The sequence below is a fragment of the Trypanosoma grayi genome (assembly GCF_000691245.1).
Source record: "Trypanosoma grayi strain ANR4 Tgr_425_V1, whole genome shotgun sequence".
In the NCBI taxonomy this organism is placed as follows: Eukaryota; Euglenozoa; class Kinetoplastea; order Trypanosomatida; family Trypanosomatidae; genus Trypanosoma; species Trypanosoma grayi.
In genome coordinates this window covers 1-14,633 of record NW_008826044.1, presented here as the reverse complement: position 1 = coordinate 14,633, position 14,633 = coordinate 1, and the positions used below count along the sequence as shown (strand labels likewise).

General features: G+C 47.7%; 9 protein-coding genes across 9 annotated transcripts; all 9 read right to left on the bottom strand.

Annotated features, from left to right (window-relative positions):
• Positions 1-281: 281 nt before the first annotated feature.
• On the bottom strand, positions 282-749 carry DQ04_04251080 (EF hand; the record flags this gene model as incomplete). Its single annotated transcript, XM_009313449.1, has 1 exon — positions 282-749. The coding sequence occupies one exon, from the start codon at positions 747-749 to the stop codon at positions 282-284; it is 468 nt and encodes a 155-aa protein (XP_009311724.1).
• Positions 750-1,072: 323 nt separating this feature from the next.
• DQ04_04251070 (putative protein HID1) lies at positions 1,073-3,319 on the bottom strand (the record flags this gene model as incomplete). The annotated part of the gene is made up of 1 exon (XM_009313448.1): positions 1,073-3,319. One exon carries the CDS (start codon positions 3,317-3,319, stop codon positions 1,073-1,075), a length of 2,247 nt encoding a protein of 748 aa, XP_009311723.1.
• A 251-nt stretch (positions 3,320-3,570) lies between these two features.
• DQ04_04251060 (hypothetical protein) lies at positions 3,571-5,280 on the bottom strand (the record flags this gene model as incomplete). The annotated part of the gene is made up of 1 exon (XM_009313447.1): positions 3,571-5,280. One exon carries the CDS (start codon positions 5,278-5,280, stop codon positions 3,571-3,573), a length of 1,710 nt encoding a protein of 569 aa, XP_009311722.1.
• A 249-nt stretch (positions 5,281-5,529) lies between these two features.
• On the bottom strand, positions 5,530-8,007 carry DQ04_04251050 (hypothetical protein; the record flags this gene model as incomplete). The annotated part of the gene is made up of 1 exon (XM_009313446.1): positions 5,530-8,007. One exon carries the CDS (start codon positions 8,005-8,007, stop codon positions 5,530-5,532), a length of 2,478 nt encoding a protein of 825 aa, XP_009311721.1.
• Positions 8,008-8,211: 204 nt separating this feature from the next.
• Positions 8,212-10,167, bottom strand: DQ04_04251040 (putative translation initiation factor IF-2; the record flags this gene model as incomplete). Its single annotated transcript, XM_009313445.1, has 1 exon — positions 8,212-10,167. The coding sequence occupies one exon, from the start codon at positions 10,165-10,167 to the stop codon at positions 8,212-8,214; it is 1,956 nt and encodes a 651-aa protein (XP_009311720.1).
• Positions 10,168-11,479: 1,312 nt separating this feature from the next.
• DQ04_04251030 (hypothetical protein) lies at positions 11,480-12,115 on the bottom strand (the record flags this gene model as incomplete). Its single annotated transcript, XM_009313444.1, has 1 exon — positions 11,480-12,115. One exon carries the CDS (start codon positions 12,113-12,115, stop codon positions 11,480-11,482), a length of 636 nt encoding a protein of 211 aa, XP_009311719.1.
• Positions 12,116-12,303: 188 nt separating this feature from the next.
• Positions 12,304-12,891, bottom strand: DQ04_04251020 (cyclophilin; the record flags this gene model as incomplete). The annotated part of the gene is made up of 1 exon (XM_009313443.1): positions 12,304-12,891. The coding sequence occupies one exon, from the start codon at positions 12,889-12,891 to the stop codon at positions 12,304-12,306; it is 588 nt and encodes a 195-aa protein (XP_009311718.1).
• A 248-nt stretch (positions 12,892-13,139) lies between these two features.
• On the bottom strand, positions 13,140-13,847 carry DQ04_04251010 (hypothetical protein; the record flags this gene model as incomplete). Its single annotated transcript, XM_009313442.1, has 1 exon — positions 13,140-13,847. One exon carries the CDS (start codon positions 13,845-13,847, stop codon positions 13,140-13,142), a length of 708 nt encoding a protein of 235 aa, XP_009311717.1.
• Positions 13,848-14,219: 372 nt separating this feature from the next.
• DQ04_04251000 (hypothetical protein) lies at positions 14,220-14,633 on the bottom strand (the record flags this gene model as incomplete). Its single annotated transcript, XM_009313441.1, has 1 exon — positions 14,220-14,633. A coding segment is annotated over one exon (414 nt), but the record flags the coding sequence as incomplete, so codon positions are not given.

Genomic DNA, 14,633 nt, shown 5'->3' with positions numbered 1-14,633 from the left:
GGGAGGGAGTTTATGTATGTGTGCATCCATCACTCCCTTTTCCTCCGTTTTCTGCTCCCTGAGACGGCACCACTATCTTCACTCGACTCTCCAGACGCGATGCTCCATTGAAGCAGTGGCAATTATCGTGGAGGAAAAGAAAGTGAGCACGTCATGAAAATGAATGAGACTTTTTGCGTAGCTATAGGTTTTAGAAGGTATACGCTCTGATCGACTTCAACAGAAACGAAAAAGAAAACTTTTTGATACTATCGAGAAGTGCCAATATTTTCAAATTTCTTTCAACGAGGTTTATTATACGTCCTTTTTGCGGCGCCTCCACTTGTGGGTTGACTGGAGGAGGCCAGAGCAATTCCGGGAACAGAGCCAGGCTGTTCAAAGATGGATGTTTGTGCTTTGTTTGTGGCTCTGGAATGCAACTCAGCGTCTGAAAGTTGCGGGTAATTGCTATATATACTGTGGGTTTCTTTCGTTCCGCAACGATGCCCGCTGGACTGCTCCCGCATTCCCTGCCACCCACAACTAGTACATATCACAGGGAGGACTTTAATTGCCTGAAGAATGGAATACCCAGGAGGCTTTGTGTATTCAATTTTCCCACGGCACGTAGGGCACGTTTTAGCACCCTCCACGCATGCCTGGCAAAATATATGGCCACATATAAACACCTGTATCGGATTTTGGAAGGAGTCCAGACACACTTGACACGTAAGGGCCTCTGGGGGGTTGGCTGCTTTGCAGCAGGACATCAATTCTCTGGAAGTATGTATGTATGTATGTATGCGTCACCAGAGTGGCTACACATAAAATGCATCAGAGAAGATCAGCCAGAAGAGAGAAACAAAACCCCCAAGAACAAAAAAAAATTGTCTTGACAAAGGTGAACGACAGAACAGAGCAGCAACAAGTGGTTGGTTAGTAGAAAAGAATAGGGGAAAGTGCGCAACATATATATATATATATATATATATATATTCAATGGATAAAGAGCTCTAGACGCACAAGTTTCTGTCATCACAGCAATCAAGGCGAATAAAACGAAAACAACAAAAAAAAGAAATGAGAACAATGTTTACGCAAAGCGCAACATCTTTATCGATTTGCTTTCCCCAAAGGCTCCAGGAGGCGAGTGCATGTACAGCGATGACCAGTTTGTCCTCATGGCCCATTGCTCCATCTGCCACGTTGAGTGTAGCCGCTTCACGACGATTGGGTGTGGAGTCGGCAAAGCGCCCACAAGCGTTGTGCTGTGTATTGTCGAGAGAGGATCCTTGCCTGTTGCTGCTGCGTTCGCGACGACGCCTTCAACAGTTGCAATGGCAGCCCTGAGTGTCTCGATAAGGAACGGCGAGGGGAGACCAGTGTGGATGGCACCAGGCCCCTCTGCCGCAAACACTGCCGCCAATTCATTCACTAGACTCTTCCGTTCCACGAAGACGGTAAGAAGCGGTGCTGCGCCCGCCTCTTGATACTGCAGCACACTGGCGATAGCTTCCACTATACTGCACATGACGATATGGTCTGCCACCACCTGGTCGTCATCTACGGGGACCAATGTCGTCTGCAGAGAGCTTTTATACGCCAGACACTTCGTCGCCACAGAGGCAAACACAATACTCAACTTCTTTGAAACGGTCAAACTAACGCTCTTCAGGAAGGGTGCAATGTTCGTTATGATTGCACTACAGGTTACGTGAAAAGGACGTATCAAATCATCACGCATAAGCAGAAACGAACACATCATAATAATAATGAGATCAGCGTATGACCCTTTGAAGGCATCGAATTCAAACGGAATACTCTCGCGGAAAGGCGCATTGCACTGCAGACAAAATGGACGATTCCCAGTAAGGCGCATGAAAATGAACAACACGAGCTCAAGGTGGGGAAAGAAATGTGGATCCCTTCTTGCATTGAGAGCGTAGTCAACGAGGGGAAGCAGGTACCCTAACACCGCCGGCTCTCGTCCGAAGGCCGCAAGGCATTCAGGAGAGAGCTCAATGAGCCGCCAGAGCACCATCATGAATTCGTCTTGAGTTAGAAAACACCGCTGAGAATCCGGTAGATATGTTCGATTTGCGTACAACTTAAGGCCAATGATCGGTTGGAAGCGCACCACAATGCACCGAGCCTCTTCAGCTGTGATTTTATGAATAAGTTCTCTCGCGCTATGGACAACTTGCACACGTGACGACGTGGCAGTTCTTCCTACAGCCTCACCATTTTTCCCTGTCGCTGCATTGCTGCTCAATGCGTTGGTTTCATTGCCCGCAGGGACACCAGCAACCGAGGTTGGCGGGGCCTCATCGAGTGGGGCGCCCGGGTAGCACAAGATAGCACCCAGGAATCGCGCGCTCATCTGCGTCACCAACTCCTTCGCCCCCACCCAATGACTTGTGTAAGGGAGGGAGCCAAAAGGATTGTACGACAAGATTGTGTTCAGAGAAGACGCCACCAGCGTTGGTAATAGAGGCACTGTATCAACACTCAACAACGGCTCAGTGAAGATTGTGTCTCTGCTGCCAGGAGGCAAGAAAAGTGGGTACGCCAGGAGAGCCACGAGTGTGTACAAAATTTCGTATCGAATGGTATGCATGGTGGAGTTCACCTCCGTTGTCTGCTCTCCACCAACGCCTGGGTACCACAGGAGGGACTGATCAACATAAGGGTGACTCGGAGATAGATCTGTCGGAGCAGCATTTTTGTCTAGCGTCAAACCTCTAATAAAGCAGCAGTCAATCAATACACAGCCCATAAATTTACCTAGGGGCAATTCTTGGCCGGGGAGAGTCGGCAGCCGATGTTCCGGCCTTTCGTCATCACATGCAAGGTTTTCCACAAAAAATGACTGCACAAACGTCTTGGTGAATTGCGTTCGCGACCGCCTTGTGGGCGCTTCTCCATTTGCGGAGCCCACATCCGGACTCTGGGTTAAACTTACTGTGTCAGCAGTATCAGGACTTTCCTCATCGCACGGCGTGTTACCGCTTTCCATGGCGATGGGAAGCATTCTTCTCATTAGCCGAAGTGCATTCTGTAATTTTTGTGCTTCGGCAGAAATGTTTCTTTCGTCTCTCTTGAAATCAGTGGTCAGAACCTTTGCGACAACTTCGATGCACTTAAACAACAACTGCGCAAAATTCCTGGTGTAACAATGTCGCATGCTTCTCAAAACGGTCAGAGGAACGGCGCGTTCCAACTCACTATTAGAAAGCTCTGTGCCCAGCAGCAACGCAAAAGCGTCATCATGTATAGTCGTCTCCGTCAACATAGAGCGTAGTGCCCTTCCCACATCGAGTGTCGAACTAGATGTCCCCATTGCCACGATGTATGAATCTACCTGTGATGTTTTTTTTTGTTCAGACAGAAACCGAAAGGATAGTGCGTACGCAAAAAAGAGGGCAACAAAGACCTAAGTCCAAAGAAGGGGACCCAGAGAGAGAGAGAGAGAGAGAGAGAGAGAAAGACAACGGAAATAAAAAGGGATGCGACAAATCAACAGTGGCAATGCCACATACCTACTGATATGCGTGCCGAGGTCCCAAATTCTGTTTCTTCCCCACCCGCCCCTCACTCCAGGTTGACGGGCGCATATGTCCCCACCTGATCACACATGAGTTTAATCGCTTCCCCGCAAGATACACGCTGAGCCGGCTCTATGTGCATCAAACTTAATAGCAAAACAATACTGTCACCAGTAATACTGGCACTTAGCGTCTCCCAGTCAATACAACAATGGGAATCGGTAGACTGACGCACTGAACATGCAAGTAGTTGACAAAAAATGCCCCCGATGGCGAAAACATCCCACTTCTTGACATCCCCAGCCCGAATCGATAGCGATGGCACCACTGAGCATGCACACAGAGCCTCACCAAGCTCTGGGGCCACGTACGCAACAGCTGCTCGAGGTGTTGCTACTATAATTGAGTCATCAACGTCGTTAATTCCCGGAGGGCCTAAAGAATCCGCTGCCATGGAGCCCAGCTGCACGTGCTGGTGCGAGCCAACAGCTGGTATGGAAAAGCCAACCGACCCTTCCATTGTCACACCACTGGGGCTCACACCACAACCAGAGTGACACAGCGTTTCCAATGTAGATTGTGAAAAATTTCGGGATCGTCTCGCGGCTTCTTGCAGCTGAGCCTCTCGCTCACGTGCTAGCTTAGCATATATGCCTGCCATGCGCAGCAATCCAATGTCCACCGGAATAGAAAGCGGCGGTGGCCGTGAGATTTGCCTGGCGGCATGCGAGGGTGTTGGAGCAGTGGTAGTACTGTCCTCCTTGACTTCAAAATCTCCAGAGTCTCGAGGCAGAGCCGATAGAGATGGCTTCTGGAGTTGTTGTTGTTGTTGTTGCTGCTTCTGCTTCTGCTGTTTCTTCCACAGGCTTTGCAGGTACGACGAATGAAGAGATGATTTCAAGAAGCGTGTATGATGAAAATGGAGCACACGGATATCCTCAATATTGTCATCGGCGACGAAAAGCGCATCCGGTGATAGTTCTCGGTGAACAACATGAAGCTCGTCATGGAGACAACGTACTGCCTCCAGCACTCTAGCAATGATCAATCGGCTTTCTGCCTCTCCAATCATGCCGCTCCGCATGAGGGTTGAGAGGGGCTGATACCTTTCCGGTGGTAGAAGCTCCATCACCAATACGATGAAGTCTCGTGTCTGAAACGCGCTGTGAAATGACATGAAGAACGCTGGGAACGCCGAAGCCGCAATGCGGATGTCAATGCCTTGCTGCAGTCTTTGCCACATTCGACGTGAGAACATCTGCGACTTAGGTATCAGCTTTAGGGCATGCGTCGTACCAGTGAGACGATCCACACCACGGAGGACAATACTCCTGCGACTCGCGTGCAAGATGTCGTACGGGTCCTTCCACAGGTACTTCTCCTCCAAACTCTTGACATACTCGTAGGGGAGGGGCAGGACGCTGTGGAAGCGTGTGCATACCCGCAGCAGACGATCCTGATTCTTGTAGGTGAGAAAGAGCATAATGTAGCGCAGAATACCGTCGCTCAGCGAGAGAAGAGGAGACCCACATGAGAAGCAGCAGCGTGGTGCTCGCAGGGCCGAGAAAGCTATGCACGACAAAGGCCAACTGGTGGTCCATTGCCCCAACGGCAGCGGCTTGGAACAGTGCACGCACAAATAATATCGGCAGTGCACACACGGCGTGACTGGCTGCAGCAACGAACCGGTACGAAGACACTTTGAACACGTCTTGTGTTCGTAGTCACTGCTAGTATAAGAGTATATAAGACCCATACCGTATCGTGAGCCACCGGCCCGCTACTGGAACAGACTACTTTTTTGATGACGATTGATCGAGCTTATAAGAAAATTTGTGCGAATATAGAGAAAATGGGGAAATATTGAGGAAGAAGTAGTAGTGGTGGTGGTGGTTGGGAGGCTCCCTTCGCTTCCACAACAGTCGTAAGATAAACCGCCATTTATCGTACGAAACGACAACTCCAAGTTTGTGAGAGCAAACCTTACATCTTTGGTACATCACAGTTAGTACACCTGTTCCTCCAGCCGAAACGACGGGTACACTCGCTTGCGCCGCAGCAGTCGCTCCTTCTCGCGTGCCGCCCGTATCTGTGCAATTGTTTGACGTGCCCTGTATCTACGATAGGCACATTGGATGACCACCGCCGCCTTTTGCTGGCGTTGCTGCCGTGCCTCCACACATTTTCGCATGGTCTGCAACAGGTGCTGCTGCAGTTGGCCCCTTTGGGCTCGACGAGCCACATGCCCTCGAAATGCACTCTGTATAATTGTAGCACATGTGTTAAATACTGCCGCACGACAGCAGTTCCGACCATAGCATCGCTTTGCGTAAACTGTGCGACCGTAGACACGCCGTACGAGATATCCACGAAATGTCTTCTGAATGAGTGTTGCATAGTACTCTCTAGAGCATTTGTAGTGGTGAAGTATGAAGCGCTTAGTCTGCCCCTCATCACACCACTTCTGAAGGAGATATGCATGACGTCGGTACGCACGTTGAATCTGCGTGGCGGCGAACTCGCGTTTTTCTTTCGTCCCATTTTCTGCACGTGTGCCCAACTCATCTTCTCGCCATGCAAAGTATTGACGGCGTGTGACGCGCCCACGGTATATGCTTTGAACTGTCACAACACGCTTAATATTCGCCTGACGTTCAGCTTGAAGCCTTCGCAATTCCTTAACTGCTAGCCATCGTCGCACATACTTCTGCAGCGTGACCGACGACTTTTCCTCAAAGTGTTTGATCCTCATATTCTTATCGATAGGCCCCTGAATCTGGTGGTGGCTCCGTGATACAAGTCGAAAGAAACGGACTATGCGCCGCGCACTAGCATTCTCTAATGCCGTACGTTTTGCCCTATTCTCTTTTATGGTCACCTTCAGTTTCATGATGTCCTGTGCGAGATTGAATGCGGTGAGAGTTTTCTTCACAACCATGGTTGCTTTCCATTTTTCTTCGAATGCGTTCTCAGCTCGCAGGAGCGCCATTAGCCGGTGATTGAGCAGTTTCTTAACACCAGTAACGCCACGCTCCGCGTCCTCAATTGCTTTCTCAGACAATGGAGGTGGCATGAAAGACTTCAGTGCATCCACTGTCATAGTTGACTCCATGATGCCTCGTTTTGGTTTGATCGGTGGCAAAATAATCCTGTCTTCATATCGTGGGGCAAACACAGACCACACCGTTCGCCTCACAGGCGTGGAATTCTCCCGCTCTCTCTCATCTGCAACCTGCAGCGGCGTTTCCTCCCACAACAAAATCATGGCAACACTGCTTGAGGACACACCTTGAAGTAAGGCAAAAGGCGATTCAAGGTCCTGACCCTTTCCGAACACTATGTGCCCAACCTCTGCAATACTGAGCAGTGGAACCACGGCTCCTGTCAAACCCCTCGCTCGAATCGCTCTCCACACCTCTTCACTGATTGGGGGAAACTCCACGGGCTCATCGCTGCCATCTGCTGCCAGGGTTGAGATACGCTTCTTAGACTTTCTGCTGCGACTTTGGGGCTTCACGGAGGACCGCTGAACTGTTGCATTCTTTGCGGCCCTTCCTTTGCGACGATTTGACACTTCCGCCAACCTGGCAGCTTCCATTTCTTCCTCGATGGCCTCTCGTTTTCGTGCTGCCTCTTCCCTGTGCCGTTGTACAATCGCCTGGAACCTCCTTCGGCTGCCTTCAATGATTGATGACCACTCCTGGTATGGGCTCGCGATGATACACTCTTTGGCTTGATTGTAGAATTTCTCTGCGTCCTGTGGGGCGAGGTATTCTTCTGCAATGGCCACATTGTGGTATGCAAATGCAAAAAGCAGTCCGTTCACATCCTCAGTGGCATCTAGACTGGTACATAATTTTCTTTCGCCTCCTCCGATGTCACCTTCGCCCTCTTGAAACAGTCCCATGGCAGTTAGTCGGATCTCAGGGAAGCAGCAGTTACGCACATGCAGCGCGCACATATTAAGCAGAACAATACGGGTCATCTCTATTGCAGGTGAAGCATATAGCGCTGCCTGGAGGAAGACAGCAGCCTCTTCTATTTCACCTGATCGCAGCAGGAGGCATGACCAGTTGTTTAGCGTTACAGATATGAGAAATGTGATGCCCTCATCATCCTGGTCTGGCACGAGTACCTCACTGACCTTATCAGCCTCACGGCTCCACTGTACCAAGCCTCGTCTCTCTAGCTGATAAAGGCATATGTGCAAATAATCCTTCGCTGCCCTGAGATCCGTTCCAACACACTTGACGCTGAGCGCGTTGCAGTGGAGCAGAAAATCTTTGAACAAGACATCCACTGGCACCACGTCACCAACCTCTTCAGATAAGGATTCTGCCGCAGTGGCACCTTCGGCATCATATAAGGCTCGCTCATAGGCCTTAATTGCGAGGAGAAACCTCGAGTTGGTGCACAGTCTCGTTACGGCCTGGAGGTAGCTCTCATCATCGGCTGCATCTGCCCCCCCTTCCTTCCCCCTCATGGCACCTAACCGCTTTTTTTTTTCAAAAAAAAGAAACACATTCACACACAGAGATTGAGAGCAGACACCACCACACACGCACCCCATCAAAAAAAAAAAAAAAACAGAAAGAATTATCGCAGAATTACATCGATTTACAGGGACACATAACATAATCAGTACTTCAGGGAATGGGGAACACGTGTCAAAACTCTGTCTTTAACTTTACAGATTCTCATGTGAAGATCTTGGTGTAATGAGTAGTTGGCGACGCCTTTGAGTCTCTTGATTCTCGCTCTTCTCATTGGAATTCCTTTTGAATCGATTGTTCATAAGCACAAAGTAGCTCTTTTTGTTTGGCTCTGCTTTTCCACAGTCGTCGGGTGCATGCTCCTTATGTAGAGACACTGCGCACCATTTAAGGAAGAGAACCACGTCTGAAATGTCATCTGTTTGCAAGACCCAAGTGTCATTGATTTCAAGGTACCGATCGAGTTCGGTGGAAGCGGCTAGAGGAGTACGATAGCACACAACAATCTTCATCGCACGACTGAAAAACAAAATATCATCCACGACTAACTCACCAAATCGCATTCCAATAGCATGAAAGGCCACTTTTCGTGTGCCCAACCGTGTGACTTCACGGTGCAACATTCGTGCGCTGTGCCAGGAATCAACTTTGAAAAGAACACCGACTTGGATACAGTTTCTAATTAGATCATCGTACTCTTCCTGTGATTTTGGTCGATTTTGAGGCTGTAGCTCTGCCCATGTAGTTTGCAACACAGCCTTTAGATCTTCGTCCATCATCGGCATCGTCTCATGGCATCCACGTTCCAACATAAGCTTGTCTTGAACATCTGTCTCCTCTGCGTTTTTCTCCCGTAGGTACTCAGCAATACTCTTTTCTAAGAGTTTCGGTGTGCCATCCGGTGAAATTTCTTGCTGAGTTGACTGTGAGTCCGGCTCCACCAGGACCGCAGCTTCTGGAGGCCCGTAGAGCAGCTGATACTCCAAGCAGAGAGTGTTTTTGAGCTGTCCGTAATCGCCGAGGTGTGAAAAGGACACGTTCATCCCTCTTGGGCGAAGAAGATGTAATCGATCAGGGAAACACTCAACAAACCACTGAAGCAAACGTCTGTACTCAAATACGCACACTCCTTCAGCTTCCGTAGGCATTGACAACAGATGCGTTCCCACACCAGGACATCCAGTAGTACTATGAACGTCTATGATTGTTACGGCTGTGCCAGGATCTGCCCTCTCCAGAGAATCGCCAAGGGCGTTTACCATGTAGTCTACACGTCCTTTCGTTTGATCTGCTACAAATGGAACTCCCTTTGTAATACAACCCTCCTTGACTATGACAGTGAGAACAAGACAATTTGTACTGGTCGGATTTGAACTCTTAACTTTTCTGCGTGCGGCGTTTAATGACGAGTTGATTCGCACGGAAATACTGTTTTGTTCGAAGCGGGCCTGTCGTTTCTCGGAAGCCGTATCTTCCCGTTTCTGGAGTCCTTGTAGACTTTTATTAACTCTAAACACCTCCTCATTAAACAGATGTTTCGAAGCCTCCAAAACAACAGCTTGCAACGAACAACTGTGTGATGCGTAATCCATACTCTTACTGTGACAGAGCGGTGGACACGTCAATGTCATAAGATCAATAAGTGACCAAAGTAGATCAAAATTCTTTCGCTTCTTGGCAGATATACACACACCAACGCAACGACGTTGTAAACTGACAACTGGATGCTTTCGGCTACCTTTATATGTAGGATCCACCTTCTTCATCGGCGCAAACACCTGGAAAGAGTTCTCCGTTGTCTTGGATACTTGGGCATCTGTTATTGGTGTGGACTCACTCAGACGCAACTGATCAATATCCCTCTCTTTATGTATCATATCAACGTTTAAGCCAGCTTCTCGAAGTCCTGCAAGAACCCTTGACACGGCCTCCCAAGCTTTCTGTGAATCGGAAAAGAGATCCATCTTATTCAAAACCACAATAAGTGGTCTGTCAACGTTCAACGCTACTTTAATCGTTTCGTAGGTCTGGCTCTGAACCCCCTCCACCACTGACACAACTAAAAGCAGACAGTCAGCAACAATCTGTGCGTGAAGGCGAGTTTCGGAAAATACACGTTGACCAGGCGTGTCAACAAAAGTTACGGGCATGGGGCCGCCTTCAACCGCAGGAACGGTGAAAGCTCGCACACACTGCGTCCTCCCCCTCGATTCTTCTAAACGAAAATTTGTATTTTGCAAAGCATCAAGGAGTGTGGTTTTCCCATGTTGGCTGTGCCCTACAACTGCGATAATTGGAATACGGGTGTGCTGGCGTGGAGATAAACGCCTTAAATAGTTAATGCCTGTTGACACAAACACATCTTTCTCAATCCACTGGAGAAACCTATTGTTTTCTTCTTTGTTAGAACCAGCAGCAATAGATGCCTCCTCCGCCTGCAACTCCGTAACACACATTCTCCTAATATCTTTTGGAAACCCGCTCATAATGATATTGGCCGCCAGTTGATAGGGGACAAGGCAGGTTACCAGGCGCTCGTCGCGTAGTTTGTGTTGTTCCCAAATCACACGTTCCACATCCTTCTCCTTTAAGTTCAGTAGGGTGTCTAAGCTTTTGTTGATTTTCTCACGTGCATGTGCATCGAAGAACCTAGAACGTTGAGTTGCATTTGCAGTCAGCGCTTCATTTACCAAGAAATTTGCAAGTCTGGCGGTGCGTGAACGAACAAAACCAACGAACGAACGTGCGTCCATAACAGACGGCAATGGATAAAATGCATCAGTTTTTCTCGGTAAGCAGGGGCGACAACGCCACATCTTCCTACCTCGCCTACGGAAGGAGCCAATAACAACAAAGTAGAAGGAGAAAGGTTTTAAAAAAAGAGGATTACTGGGATACCGCAGCATGAAGTTCACCTCTGATACATGATAGCTACTTCCACACCTTTCAAATATATATATATTTCGTTTCCCACCCCTAACTAATTCCCACAAAAATTTATTTCTTCTCCTAAGCCTTGAAGAAATAAGCGAAAGCAAAGTAGGGCACCAGTAGCTTCCAGCAAATGCTTACAATTCCATGATCGACCCATATGGTGTACAGCACCTTCTCACGGGACATGACGTAACTAGGGTGCGTGTAAAAAACGGTAGCTTCTTCGCCTCGTACTATTTTTTCTGCCAATGTGGCACAGGGATTTTCAACCTGCAATGAAGTAAAGGAACGGCTTTGCACGCGGCCGAGCGCGGTAAGGCGCGAAGCGTAAAAGCGGAGCATATAATTTCCTTCTTGAAACAGAAACTAACAAACATAAGAAATGGAGAATAAATATATATATTTATATATACCTATATATATTTATATATATATATATATATACATGTACGCAGCGGTGAAACTGAGACCCATTCATTTTTTTTTTTGAGGAGCGAAAAAAGAAAAGCTTCCACAAAACAGACCAAATCACGCCGCTGATCTAAAGTCCAAGACGAAAGTCGTTTCGTTTTCATTGTTAAGATTCGCGTGAATCTTAACCGGGCCATTAGGATACATTACTTGAATTGCACCTCTCAGAATACCAACTGCATATACCAAGACGTCTTTGTGACCAATCGAGTTGTCTATCCTATCTTTCGGAGAAATGGTAGATTCGTCCGAGTTTTCTAGGCCTTCGGAAACCCCAGAAGCATAAGTAGATACGGTGGAAATAGCCCGTTCTGTTCTTAGCTTTGAAAACCCCTCAAGCCACCTAAAATTGCTCTCGATAAGACAAAAGTAAATGTTATCCATGTGCTTCATTCGATCAGCCTTCTTACCAAACGCTGCCTTCCAAAATTGCTGTGCAATAAAGCGAGTAACATCGAGGGGAGTTAGCCCACCAATAGTTGCTTCACGATACAGGAGCCGCTCTGACAAACGGAGACCAACGAGCAGTCCTAGTCCCTCAATACTTTTACGAGTACTTAACTCCATCTCATTTTCTGTGGCATCAGATGAGTTGTCCTCTCCCTGACGAGCGTGACGGCCGATGACATACGAAACAAGCTCTACACTTAAGGTTGATGCCACGCTTTCACTCACTAAGTTCTGATGACTCATGATTTCACTATAGAGGAAAAAAAACAGCAACAAAAATGGATAATAATAATAATAATAATAACAAATCATAAAAGAAAAACAGAAGGATAAAAGAAGGAGACAGCAAAAATAGCGGTCCGTCAGAACGTCCGAAATTCTTTCCGTCATCACTCATTCTAAGAGAGACAATAGGATTGAAAGCAAAGAAACTATAGTGTTGTCTTTGGGAGTATCTCTGAGATGGTATACGGCCCTCCCTCAATGATACATCCTTCCTTTACATAAGGCAAAAGGGCGTCTTGAAGCGCCAAGAGGATATCCAGTCCCTCCACTACTCTTCCAAATGCAACGTGCCTCTTATCCAACGATTCGACCTCGACACGATCATCAGTTAGGCAAAAAAAGAACGACTCATCAAATGAAGTAGATGAACGACAGAGTGAAACTATTCCGACCCCATGATATATGCGTCCCACCTCGCTCTCTAACTCGGAAACAGAGGCAGTTCGAGAAGATGAACGCTCACCCACCTGGAGCCCCTCGTTTGTAAGGCGAACGAAGCGGTACTGCTTGCACGAAACCCGCTTGGCTCCCTTTTTGTCCCCGCCTAATGTGGCCGCGCAGCTCTGCAGAAATATATCGCAAGCCTTTGGTGCCCTATGCAGAAATAGTTCGATATCAATCCTCCCAAATCGGCCCTGGCCTTCTTTCTCAACGAAAACCGAGAAAACCGGCAAGTGATCATCTCCTGAACCTTCACGAAATTTATTGACTTTGGTTCCTCTTTTGGCTGGCATGTTCTAAAATTCTTGGAGATAGAAAATAATAATAATAATAATAATAATAATAATAACAATAATAATAAAGGATTGAAATCATGAGAGTGCACCATCCCCAAAATACTCAACTATAACATTCTGCCAACCACATACACACACACACACACACACAACAAACACACATAATCAATTGTACAATGACTACATGCATAATTTGATGTGCTAAATTACATCGCCATAACCACCTGAGATGCGCATACGTAATATCAGTACTTCAAAGGATCCTCAGCAGGATGGTTCAATTCTACATCTCGAGTTAACACTGGTATACTTCCAAACACTTTCACATATTCTCCAAGTGTAAAGCAAAAATCCTTCGCCAAATACGATCTGATCGACGACGTAAGAGGAAAAAGAAGAGGACGCGTCACTCTAACATTATCTAAGAACATTTTACGTTTATTTGTTGGCTCATTTGCCGCCAAAGAAGCCAACTCCATCAAGCGATGCACATCCGCTACAATCATTTCGGCAAACTCCTCATCAGTCTTTTCCTGAATACCTCCATCCTCGGTTATAGCAGGCACCTTGTCCACAAACCCAAAGAATGGTGTGGTTGGAGTAGGAACATCGTCAGTCAAAAACAGCACCTGAACATTTGAGCAATGAGCACTCTCTTTGTGTTCACAGTGATTGTGTAACAACTTTAGGTACTGTACAATATGTCTTTCGTACCCTTCGATTAGCTCAATGAAAACGTTCTCATAGTCAATAAGCACACCAGATGGCTTCATTGGCGAGTCATTATTCTCGCATAACGGATTTTCGCTGCTTTCCATAGCTGCATCAACCAGTTCTGACATCAGCACCCCAAGAGAATGAGCAGCGTTTTCGCTGCGTTCACCAGCAATGACAACTCGCAGGATAAAGGGATCCGCGTTCTCTCGATACATTGAGTGAAACTTCTTAAGCATAACCTCCAGTAAAGGCTCGCCTTCTGAAAACCCATTGGCTGTCTGAAGTTGTGGGTCACTGCCTACCCCATCTTGTTGTTTTTCTTGCTGTTTGCTCATGTTCGAAAGAAAGAAAAAACTATAATGACTACAAAAAATGGGGAAAAAATCAAACAAACATACAGAACAGTACATATCAACCATACAGCGATTCACGATTCACTGGCGTGAGGTTCTGTGCCCACAATAAAACCCCACCAAACCATATTGACAAAAGCATCTTAACAAAAGGAGACGAAACAATGTATTGCACTAACAGGAAATAAATTTCAAATAGTTGTACATGTCAGCAAATCCCTATCTCATTCAAAAGGCCTCTTTGAGCAAGCAGTGCTACACCATTAAACAAAGACAATCGAAAACAAAAACAACCCAACGGCATGCAGACCCACCAAAACGATCATCCGGGTTTTCCCCAAAAGGGCCCAATACACCAATCCGCACCACAAACGGGCACCATGCCCACATGCAAACGAAAAACAGCACGCAGCCCCGACAAGCAAAACACCCCGCCACATAAAGGCGGCCCTCTTCGAAAACAATGCCCCCCGGGCGCGCGTTTCTTGCGCGGCGGTCGTTTCCCTCGGTCTTGGCGGCGCTGTTTTCCCGCCCCGCGCCGCGGCCCGAAATCCGCAAACCGGGCCCAAACAAGGCCGACGTTAGCGAGGCCGGACTCTGCGCCACGTTCCCAAACGCGCCGGGGCGACCCCCGGCAACGAGACTAGGCCGCCGCCAACCCAAGCGGGC